The following is a 12,741-nucleotide window of genomic DNA, read 5'->3' on the forward strand; positions in this document are numbered from 1 at the left end:
AACCTGTCCCAGGATTTCCAACCTCCCTACAGGGAGCTATAAGGTTGTTACTGTGTCTTTGGCTACTCCATCCTGCCCTTCCCCCTTCAGCCCACCTTTCCCACCTTTTGGCCATCCCACCGAGCATTCCTGAGCTTAGTCGCCTACACAGGAAGGAGAAAGGGGCATGGGGCAGGAGAACAAAGCAAGCGTAGGACATATAAAAAGGGCAGAGCACCTCGCTTCTTGGGATACCATGATACCAGCTATGGCCCCCTTCTCACTCTTGGGAGAAGTCTATGTTACCCCTTTTAAAATAAACCCTGCTTTATATGCTTGCTCAGCGTGCTTCTCTAATGTTCAAACTTCAACACTTGGGGAAGCAGGACTCATCACTGGTAACGGGCAGTATCAATATGTGTTAACAGAAAATGAGTTGAGTAGCGGGGCAACCTATTTCACTGAAAGGTATTAATAGGTCTAAGGGAGGTAGTATGAAAGTAGAAGGCACACAATATTTAAAGTCAAAAGACCTGGCATTTGCAGGGTGTGCAAGAAGTTTGAATTCCTGTAATCCTAGTAGTTCTGGAGGCTGAGGCAGGAGGATCTCAAGTTCAAAGCCAGCCTCAGCAAGGGTGAGGTGATAAGCAACTCAGTGAGACAGACCCTGTCTCTAAATAAAATACAAAATAGAGCTGAGGATGTGGCTAAGTGGCCCAGTGCCCCTGAGTTCAGTCCCTGGTACCAAAAAAAACAAAAAACAAAAAAACAAATAAACAAACAAAAACCTGGCACTTTAAGGCTCTACAATAATAGCAAATTATTTTTTAATCTCTCATTCTCAACTTTTACCAATTATTAACATAGGGATTGGGTTACATCAATGTTTGAAAACTAGTGGCCTGCAGAGAGAAAGAATTTGACCCCTAAGATGTTTTAAAAATTGAGAAAATTTTCATAAAATTCTGAATGCTTACATTTTCTTTCCCTCCTTCCCTCCCTCTCTCCCTTCCTTCCTTTCTTTTTTTTTTTAAACTAGAAATTGAACCAAGAGCACTTAACTACTAAGCCATATTCTCAGCCTTTTTTATTTTCAATTTCACTAAGTTGCGGAGATCAGATTTGAACTTGGGATCCTCTTCCTTAGTTTCCTGAGATACTGGGTTTACAGGTATACACCACAGGGCCTGGTTTACCTTTTCTTAAAAAATGAAAAGTCTTCTATTTAAAAAAATAAATTTAAAAGCTAATAACCTATATTACAGTGATTCCAAAAAAATAATTTTGCACTTTCATATAAACCTAAATATACTCTTATCTTATTACTTTGCAATTCTAGTCCTGGGGTATGTTTATGCAAGAAACTGTATAAAAATACTTACAGCAGTTTTCTTCATAAATTACCAAAAAAACTGAAAAAAAAAAAAAACTTCAATGTCCTTGAAGGGGTGCAATAATAACCTAGTTATGGTATATCTATATAATAGCCTACTATGCACCCACAAATAGAACTCCCTTTGGTGAGCAGCAACTTATCTAACTATCAAAGGCTTTATGCTGGATGAAAGGTTCTACACCTTGTGACTCCATTCATCTGACATTACTGAAAAAACAAAAAGCCGGTGATGGAGAACAGATCCGTGGTTGCCAAAGGTTAGGGGTAGGGAACAGAGAGCAAGCCACAAATAGCTCAGGGAGTTTTCTGGGATTGATGAAAATGTACTTAATTCTGATTGCAATAGTGGTCAAGTAAATCTATGCCTGTGGTAAAATGGATAGAACTATATAATAAAAAAGAAAATTTTACCATCTGCTAATTTAAAAGATCCAATTAGGAGAGAAGATAACCCTGTCTGGATCCCAGAGCTTTCTCCAGTGGACCTCACACTGCCCGATTTCCAGCAGTACTTGGTATTTTTGGCCAACTTCTTCCTACTACCTTTTCTTAGATCGCCTTTCAGGAAATCATAGTTTTCAAGTTTTCGTCATACTTTCCTGGACATTTCAGCCTTTCCTGACCCTAGGTCATATTCTAGTTGCCAGGTGCAGAGGTCACCAGCCTCAGTTCTCTGTCCATGCTTCCAGATGCCCTCACTTTGTAGGTGATCCCTTTCTTGCTTATGGCCTAACTACTACTATCCCAGCCTTGCCTTTTATAAACTTCTAGATTATTCTATCTAGTTAGAATATAGGCAGAAACTGCCCAGTTCTCAGATCTATTTGGTCTCTCAAACTTCACGCAGTGAAGACAGAACTCATGATTTCCAAATATACCCCATCCCACCGTCCAAAACTCTTTTTCCACAGAGCTCCATATTTTGGAAGTAGTCATTGACATTCACCTCCTTCTGGAAGCCCCAAACCCAAAGGTCTTTGGTGACTCCTCTTTTCTTTACATTTATATCGGTAATACTCAGTTTTACTTTCAAAATAAATCTCAAATCTGTCCTTGCCATCTCTGCTGCTATTTCTCAATTCAATCCACCACATAGCTATACTGGATGCCTAAAATAGAACTTTTACATACCCACACACACCCACTGTCAACTCCCTGAAGTGTAGTTATACTATTGGTACATTGATAATTGTACACAATAGTGTGATTCATTGTGAGATGTTTGTACATGCATATGACATCATTTGGCCAATTTCATTCCCTAGTACATTCCCTTTCCTTTCCCTTCTTTCTTCCTTGATACTCTTCCTCTGCTCTACACTTATCCTTTTTATTTTCATGAGATCCCTTTTATCTCTGTAGCTTCTACATATCAGAGAAAACATATCACCCTTGACTTCCTGAGACTGACTTGTTTTGCTTAATACGAAGTGTTCCAACTCCATGCATTTTTCTGCGAGCAACATAATTCTTTTATTCTTTTTGGCTAAAGTCACATGGACCTTTTTTTTAAAAAATGAATATCATAGCACCTTACTGCTTATTCAGAACCACCCCCAATGCCTCCGCATCCCTTTTAGAATAAAGTCCTAATTCTTGCTAACTTTTGCCCTGGCTCAATGGCCTTGTATGATGTGCCTCCTCCCACTCCCTGCCTACCATTCTGATTTCATTGCTTATTTATCTCCTTATTCACCACTTCTAGCGCAGACTGGCTTCTGACCAGTTTCCTGAACCCACTAAGCTCAGCCCTACCTTAGAGTTTTAGTTCTCACTGCTCTTGCTTCTTGGATCTTCCTTTCATTACAAACAGGCTGTATATCCCTTATCTGAAATGTGTGGGACCACAATGTCTTCCATTTTTAACTTTTTCAACTTGTAGAATATATACTTATATATAATGAGATATCTTGCAGATGAGACACAAGTTTCAACATGAAAATCATTTGTTTCCTAGCCACTTTATATGTGTGGTCTGAAGGTAATTTTACGCAATATTTGTAGTGCACCTGCGCTTTGATTGCATCCCACCACATGGGGTCAGGTGTGGAATTTTCCACTGTGCCATCATGTCAGGGCTCAGAAAGTTTCATATTTTGGAGCATTTGGGAGTTTGAATTTTTGAATTAGAAAGAGACAACCTGTATTATCAATATGTGATGTGACAGAACATATTTATTTGATAGCTCTTCCATTTTCTATCTCTTCTGTATGAATTTACATTCCACAAAGGGAATATTTGACTTGTTGATCATTGTGTCTTTAGGCTGAGAACAGTTTCTGGCACATGGTGGGTGTTCACAAAGCACTTGGTTAGTTGAGTCAGAGAATCCAGACACATTGACAGAGTGCTTGCTCCTTTTGGGTAACACTTAGTAGGAAGTAAGCAGTAAGTGTCTTCTTTAGAACCAGAATTCCCTCTCCAGTTCAGCACAGTTCCCATAGCTCTTTATTTCCTCATACTCAGCCTTCTTTACACATTTCTATTTAGTCTTGTGCTGGTGCCTGGAGCAGATTCTACTTAAAGTACCAGAACCTACAATACATTTTCCAATATGTATCAGAGTTTCAGGAGGGAAATCAGAAGTATCCATCTGAAGAATTGTATGTGGACTCATTTCATTCTTGCTGGTTTCCTGTGACATTGCATCAGTACAGTTCTGTGTCTACTGATGGTAATTTAGTACAAATTAATGATAGTATAGTATAGTAACCTCTTTAAAAAAAAAATCTGGGATTAAGCCAGGCATGGTGATGCACATCAGTAATTCCAGCTAATTGGGAAGCTAAGGCAGGAGGATTGCTGCCTTGGTAACTTAGTGATATTTTGTCTCAAGATAAAAAAATATAAAGATCTAGACAAGTGGCTTTGTGGTAGATCATCCCTGGGTCTAATCCTCATTGCCGAACAAAAAATATATATGTGTACATATATATGCACACACACATACATGTGTATATATGTATACATATGATTATGCATGTGCATTTATATATATATATGCACATGAATAATATGCTTTATACATATATGTGTATATGTGCATATATGTATATGTATATATGTGTATATATGTATCAATATGATTAAAACAAGTTCAAAGTCATATCTATAGCGGCCTACTAAAGGTAATTGACATTTTGAGTTCTTGATCCAGATGACAAATATGGCTTAATATCATACTGTTTTTTAAAAACTCATACTAAAAAATGATCCTCACAGATTCCCATAGGTAGCAAATACATTATTTGTAATAAGTATTCATAAAACTTAAACTGTATTATGAATTTTTTTGAAGGAAGGCTTGTCTAACCATGCTATGTCTGGAACTTTCCAATTTCTAATTGGAAATCAGTGAGAGGTACTTCATAGCTCAGTGTGAGGATTCAATGGTTATACTATAAAATGTTTTGAGACCCTCTCTCAAGAAATTACATCAATATAAAACACTGTATTCTAGGCAAAAGGTAAAGTAAGTCCCCTAAAATATACTTGTTAGAGATGATGTGCAATAATTCATTATTAAATATTACTATGCTCTGGAAAGATTTCCTCTGTGTATAGGATTTGAAACACCTCATAATACAAGTTTTCACCAAGAAAGCTTTATATGTGAGTAAATACTGAGGTCTGGTGATGACTTCAGAAAGAACTTAGCCAAATAGTCACATAAGGGAAATAAAAATTAAAAAAAATATTTCTATTAAATGTATTCAACTATAGGGCAAATTGCTTTACCAACTAAATTTTACAGAATGTCTATTATTCATAAATCATTACCAATAATTATCCCCTCTTTCATGATAACTGAGAATGCACCACTCAGACTACAAAAGGTTTATTTCATACATTTGTAAATGTATTCACCCCTCAAACTGTGTCCATATTTAAAAACCAAATATTAAAAATAAAGGAAAACCCATCAACATTTTTCTCTTCCTGAAAAGATTCCTTAGGGCATTCAGGAAAAGACTGACTTTAGAAGTTGTATCTTAATCAGTAGTCAGTTTTTCCTTGCCATCTTATTTAGTTTGTTCTTTAAAAGGCAAATATCACCTTAGTAAAAACTTCAGTCTACAAACAGTAGAAGTATACCAGAAGACTTGAAGGCCACACTGGCAAACCAAGAACCACAGAATTTTATGCAGAGGAGACTAATAAATTCAGTGACCTTAATAATATCTCTTCAGGAGGGAGCTCAGTTAAAAATGCTAAAATACATATTCTATTAATCACCATATCAATGCCTCTTCTTGGTTAACAACAATAAAGAAACATGTAATATATATATAAACAGATGAAGAAGTTGAAAAGGTAGTATATATAGCACTGAAAGACCCTCTTTCAAACCCAAGTTCTGTCACTTGCTGATTTTGGGTTATTGGGTTTTGGGCTCTAGTGTTGAATGGATAGTTTACAAAGATGGGGAAAAACGGCAAGAACATCTCTGAGATGTAGACTTGTAAGCAGCAGTTTGGTTTTGGCTCTATCAATTTTGGTTTTAGAAGTCATAGAAATGAAGACATTGAGTATATAGTTAATTATACTCATATGTAGTTTAAATAAGAGAGATGTTGGAAATATTTGACATTGAAATAGAACACAGATGGAGAGGAAAGTATATTACTGCAGAAAGGAAATGAGAAATTTAAGAAGACTGAAGGTAGTCCACTGTGTTGAAAGATGCTGAGAGGCAAAGGAGTATAAAACCAGAGAAACTGCCATTTAATCTGGCAACATGGAGGTCTTGCCTGACCATGGAGGGGTAGAGATGGAATCCTGATTAGTATGGGCTGTAAGATGAGAAAAGAGAGACACTGATCATGGTCATTAAAAATTTTGCTGTGAAAGTTCTACTGGGATGTGGGCCCATGTGAACATACTTTCAAGATAGAAAACACTTGACCATGTTTCTAGGTTGATGAGAATATTCCAGAGGCAGAAATGACTATTCCGAAAAGAGGGAGATAATTGCAAAATCAAAGCTATGGCGATGTTAAGAGATAATGGAACCCAAATAAGATGGCTTTTGATAGAAATAGGGCCAACTCTTTCATACTAATAGGAATGAAGACTTCCCCATGTGATTCTAGGGGAGACTGGGAGATTGTTGGCAAGATAGATTGCCTACATTTTTGGATGAGGTCAGAGATAAGATGGGATAAAGGCAAAAGTATGGAAAGATAGTCAAAAAAGATTGGGAAGAGCAAAGAGGGTGAAAGTGATATAATCTGGCATTATATGTGGGTCCTGCCATGCTGCTTAATCATCTTGAGTGTTACAGCATGAAATTTAAAACAAAACCAGTTAGCATGGCTATGCTTTCAACAGAGCAAAACTTACCTGCTAGGGTACAGATATGGACTAGAGAAAGCGGGGAAAAGGGCATTCAGAGAAGGTAGGATCTGAAGATGAAAAATTTTTATTGTCGGTGGACGAAGACCGCCTGAGAGGTAGCGATGAAGAAATCTGTCATAAACAAGAGAAAAACGTCTGTCATTTGAAAAAGAGGGTGGAAAAAAGTAGAGATGAATAAGGATGGGAAATACTGAGGAAGAAAACTTGAGGAATTTGTATCAGATAGTTCTAAGATAAGTGAAATAGGAAATGTGTTCATCCATAGATGAAAACCAGTAGGGAAACCACGGTTTCCAACCATCAGCAGCTACTACAGTGAGCTCAGCCCACTAACATGGCAACATACCCCTAATAAGGGGCATATTAAATTGTGTAACTGGACCTAGATAAGGAATAAGTTAAGGTCAGAGGACATGGATCAGATTTATTTGAAGAGAAGAGGTAGAGGGAAGAGTGAGAAAGACGGGAAAGTAGGATGAGCTGCTTCAGGAGGCAAGCTGAGTGGAGACGGGGGAAGGAGGAAAAAAGCCAGTGTGGAAGACAGGCACCTGGGCCCCTACTGAGTCAGGCATGATATTGCAGCCTAGCATGTCTCCTGCAGGATGGTTCCTTCACTCCTTCTAGTTCCTTTGCCTTCAGTTTTACATTGAGTTTTGTAGTGATTAGTAAATAACGCATGGCAGCAGTGATAAAGAAAGGCACTACTTCACAAAGAAGAGCTCTCAAGCCCAAGAGTCCCAAATCAGAAAGCCTGAGGGCTCAGTCCTTGCTCACCCAGATGGCAGATCATTACACCAGCCTTTTTATTCTGACTCTGAGCCCCTCTTTTTTTATCTGTAAAATGAAGGGGGAATGAACTTCTTAGCCCTCACCCTGATCCTACCCCAGGGGGAAATTATCAGGAGATTCTGCTGTGGCAAGATATGCAGTGTTGTTCTTCTGTTTACTGCATTTATTTAGTACCAGTCAAACATACTTATTTCCTGAGCAGCAGCTGTGGCCACTTACTGTAACACTGATGTCCATCAGCTCCCAGCTCAAAGCCAGGGTCGCAGGCACAAGTGAAGGACCCCACTGAGTTCACACAGTGATGACCACAGTGAGCAAGCCCTTCGGTGCACTCATTTATATCTGTAGAGAGAGAGACAATAGCCATGTCTTAGCAGCTCTAATTAAGACTTCTTTGTAAACTATAAAAATAAACTGCCCTTCCCCCTCCATTTATCCCCTAGCATACAATGAAGGGTCAAATACCATATGGGCTCCATATTCTTAGTATGAAGAGGGCATTTATGAAAACCAACTTTCCCTTACTTCTACCTTTGGTCTTATGCTCATAAACACTTCTAGCTAGTAGAACCTACAATTATCTATTAATTTTTTTAAAAAAAAAGAAAAGAAAAAAATAGGTCCCTCAATAATATAGGTAGAAGTTATTTATTAAAATTTGCCTTTAGGAATATATATCACACTGTTAATCAAAAACAACACTGCTCTGGTTTAAATTAGACAATATGTGTGGCTGCTGGCAAGGCAGGTTTGGGGCTTTTATATGTAGCAATCCATGGTTTATGTTGTGCAAGGGAATGTTACAGGCAGGCCATGTGAAATCTGGAACCTTCGCTCTTGGTGTTGACCATTAATTCTATTCAGTGTGACTTCAGTATTGAGGCGCAGGTCATTTCTGCTCCTTCCTCTTAAAGTGTCAGGTCTCATCATAATTTTTTTTTTTTTACTAATATTTCCTCTTTCCACTGTCCTACATGTTTCAAACCAGGGCACAGAGAGGAATACTCATTCTTTTAATATGTTCATAAAAATCTAAATAGGCAATAGTTTCAAGGATATATTTTATGGTTATAATGTATCAGATCTTAAAAGGTTGAAACAGATGGTAGAGATGTATGTATGTATGTATGTATGTATGTATGTGTATATGTACGAATCTGTCTGCCTGCCTATTCATATTCATCAATTTTCAACTATTTAATAAGACCCTATTTGTTCCAGGTGCAGATCTGTGGAAAGAGAAGTCTAAAGCAAAATGTTTTCCTTAGAATAGTAGGATAACCGAATGCATAAAAACATTTTATCTTAGTTTTGGCTTAAAGGAATAAAACAAACTCAACACTAATTTCTATGTCTAATTATTTTTTCAATTTCACAAAATGTTTATCAGTTCTGTAAGTCAGGAAATATTTTTGTATTTTCATAATTAATCTAAATAAGCTGTTTCTCATTACACGAAAATGTCATGATAAAAATGAAGGATTCTGCGATCTCTCAGAAGTTATTAAAACAAAGACTGTCCCACAGGAATGATTTCCTTTATCAGTCCTGGTCATGGAATAATTTATCACTTTCATCTTTGAATTGAAGTATGACTGTTTTGCTATTTCTGAGAAACAGAAATGTGTAACCTTGTATTTACAGAGTTTCTTTCTTTTTTATTTTAATTATTCCTACCTTCTGAGAACATTCATTTGCACACACTTGCTTTTCAAAGGTTATCCCCACCTTCTGCAGTCTATAATAAAAATCTCCCTGTGTGGTTATGAAAGGTTTTGAAATATTAATTCTAGAAGTCATTTCAGAATAAAAAAAAAAAACAGAAAACAAAAAGCATTAATTCTGAAGCTACACAAGGTCTTTTTTCTTAATTGTAACTAAGAATTTCACTTAGTTTTATAGCATTATAAAAATACCTTTCAGAGTGATCAAATAAGAATTTAAATGTTCCCTTTTACGCAGAAATGAAAACACCTTTGCTCCTAGCTGTTCTGCCTATTCAAAACTGAGCTACCACAAAATTTCAAACAATTACACAATTAAGCCATCAGCTTCCGCTTCCTACCTGCACAGGCCTTTTTGTCTTCAGACAGCTGGTACCCTGGGTGGCAGGCACACCTGGCCACGCCATTCTCACTCTGACACATGTGAGCACATCCATTCCCACCTATGCAGGGGTCCATCTCTGAAAGCAATTAAGCAGTGAGAGTTTACAATTCATTCAGTTTAGAAAGATGAGCCGAGGAGAAGGGCAGACAAAGAAGAACCAAGCAGCCCTAGAGCCCCTGGATTTCCCACGGAAAGATGGAAAGGACTCCACAAAGACATTTCCCCATTTCCTATGGAACTTGTTCAACAAAAGCATTCCCATTTTGTGACCTGAACCTCAAACTCAGACTAATCTAAATGTAGATCAAGGCCAAAGAAGAATTAATTCATTGTCACCCTTCCCCAAAGTATGCCTCCTGCTCTCTGGTATCTGAATTGAAGAACCAGCAGAGACTCCTTCAGATACCTTTCGACCTTCCTTCCCGGCTCTCTCCACCTTTTCTGTTTCTATGAGTAAGCAGGCTTATCCTTAAGTAAAGCCTATCTCTTCTACTAGGTCTGCTACCTTTGAACAAGTAGCCATGGGGTCAGGAGAAGGCGGTCTGGAGAGATGGAGGGAGAGTCCTAACTCTAGAAGGTGTACAGGTAGCACTGAAGAAGCTGAAATGCCTCCACTGCAATTAAATCAGCTGGCCTCCTTCTCTGCTTCACTTGCTCCTATTTTAATCATTCTTAGTCATATTATTTGGAAATTCAAAGCAATGGGAAGCCACAGGATCTATCAGGAGTCTGCACAGAGCTTATTTGTCAGTTTTTGTTTAGTGACTCTGGCCTGAATCTATGAATATAGCCTTGCCTGTCTTACAGGCTGCTGGAATGGGACCTCAGAAAGTCCACTCCTGCCCCTGCCTGCTCCATGGGAAGTCAAGGCTTTATGAAAATATAAATAACACATACAAAACAATATACATTGTGCTGCTTCTTAATTTTTGGATATAGAGGTATTGAGGTGAAATGTAGATGAATTTGGGGAGTATTATCATTTGAACAATATCTTCTGAAGCATGTTTTTCCTTTTATTTAGACCTTCAACGTTATTTGACTGGCAAAATGCTAGGCGCCATCCCAACTCGGATGTGGCTCTCAACAATTATTAATTAATTAATTAATTAATTATTTAAACATTTAATAGTTTTCAGTATACACATTTGCACTTCTTTTGTTAAATTTGTTCCTATGTGTCTTATTATTTTTGATGCTGTTGTAAACGGAATTGTTTTGCAATTTCATGTCTGGATTGTTCATTGATAATATATTGAAATTCAATTTATTTTAATATGTCAATCTGGTATTCTGCAGCTCTATTGAATTCCTTTATCAGTGTTAATGAGATTTTAAATGTACTTCTAAGGATTGTCTTTTTAAGAAATTTTTTAACTATTTAATTGCACAAATTTACTGGGTACAGTGTGGTTAGAACTTTCTCTAGAGAATATGATATGCTATGTGCAAAAAATATTTTGCTTTTCTTCCTTCCCAAACTGGATGTCATTTATTTTGTTCTTACCTTATTGCTTTAGCTGAAACCTTTAGTACAATGCTGAATAGACATACCATCTGAATGAGCTGACACCTTGTCTTATTCCTTATCTTAGAAGGAAAACTTTTTTGCTATTTCACAATTACAAAATTATTATGAATGATGTTATCTATTTTTTTTAATAAACTCCCTTCACTGGAATGAGGAATTTTCAATTCTATTACAAATTTGTTAGGTAATTTTATTATGAAACAATATTAAAAATTTTAAATTATTTTTTCACCCATTATTGATATGATCATGGGGTTTTTGTTCTTTACTTGTATGGTTTATTACAATAATTAATTTTTAGATATTCTATTAATCTATTTTCCTGAAATAATTCTCACTTTGGTATACTGCATAACACTTCTATATGTTGTTGGATTTGATTTCTTTGTATTTTGTTGAGATTTACATATCTGTACTCATAGGGAATATCAGTCTACAATTTCTTTCTTGCAATATCTTTGGTTTTGTTATCAAGGTGATACTGTATTCATGGTATGAATGTGAAGTGTTTCCTCCTCTTCTATATTTTGGAAACATTTATGAATAATTTGTAGTATTTTTTTTAATGTGTATTGTCTTTCGCCATTGAAGTATCTTGCCCAGGACTTTTCTTATTGGAAGCTTTAAAATGAGTAATTTAATCTCTTTACTTTTTATATGTCTAATCAGATTTTCTATTTCTTCAGAAGTCAATTTCAATAATTGTCAGAATTTGTCTATTTCATTTAAATGTGTTGTTATAAAGTTGTTTGTAACATTTCTTTATTCTACTGTTTATTTCTGTGGGGTCAGTAAGCAGGATCCAGCTTTCATTCTTGGTTTTAGTAATTTAAGTCTTCCTTCTTCATCTGTCTAGCTAGGAGTTTATCAATTTTATTGATCTTTTCAAAGAAACACTTTTGTTTTTGTTTTATCTGTTGTTTTCCTATTCTCTATTTCATTAGTTTATACACTAATCTTTATTATTGCCTTCCTTTTTACTTGCTTTGGGTTTAGTTTGTTCTTGTTTCTCCATCATTTTGACGTAGGGAGTTGGGTTATTGGTTTAGATTCTTTTTCTTTTTCACTACAGGCACTGGTAGCAATAAATTTCCCTCTATCACTACTCTTAGCTACATCCCAAAGTTTTGTTATACTGTATATTTATTTTGACTCATCTGGAAGTATTAGCTAATTTTCCTTATGATTGTTTTCCTCTGATCCATTGGTTATTTGGAAATGTGACAACTTGCCTTAATAAATTCCTTTTAAATGTAGTTTTAGGATGACAGTGAAATTGAGAGGAAGGTCCAGAGATTTTCTATATACCCTGCTACAGTTTGGAACTGAAGCTTCTCCCAAAGGAGCACATATAAAGTCAATGGCACTATTGGGAAGTGGTAGGACCTTTAAGAGGTGGGGCCTAGTTGGAGGAAGTTAGATCATTGAAGTGTGACCTCGAAGAGGAAATACTGGGAACCTGACCCCTTCCTCTCACTTTTGCTTCCCAGCCAACATGAGGTGACTTCCTCAGCCAAATGCTCCTGCCATAATATGCTGCCTTGCCACAGGCCCAAAGCAATAGGACCAATAAGACTG

At 36.7% G+C, this 12,741-nt stretch overlaps 1 protein-coding gene across 1 annotated transcript in view; it reads right to left on the bottom strand.

Annotated features, from left to right (window-relative positions):
- LOC143407899 (EGF-like and EMI domain-containing protein 1) overlaps window positions 1–12,741 on the bottom strand; it is a 607,825-nt gene that overhangs the window by 101,586 nt on the left and 493,498 nt on the right. Inside the window, exons 7-8 of the mRNA XM_077110345.1 lie at window positions 9,589–9,708; window positions 7,743–7,865 (exon numbers count right to left, since the gene is read on the bottom strand). Coding sequence (XP_076966460.1) covers window positions 7,743–7,865; window positions 9,589–9,708 — 243 coding nt within the window. The remainder of the gene's footprint in view (window positions 1–7,742; window positions 7,866–9,588; window positions 9,709–12,741) is intronic.

Source organism: Callospermophilus lateralis, chromosome 10, assembly GCF_048772815.1.
Source record: "Callospermophilus lateralis isolate mCalLat2 chromosome 10, mCalLat2.hap1, whole genome shotgun sequence".
In the NCBI taxonomy this organism is placed as follows: Eukaryota; Metazoa; Chordata; class Mammalia; order Rodentia; family Sciuridae; genus Callospermophilus; species Callospermophilus lateralis.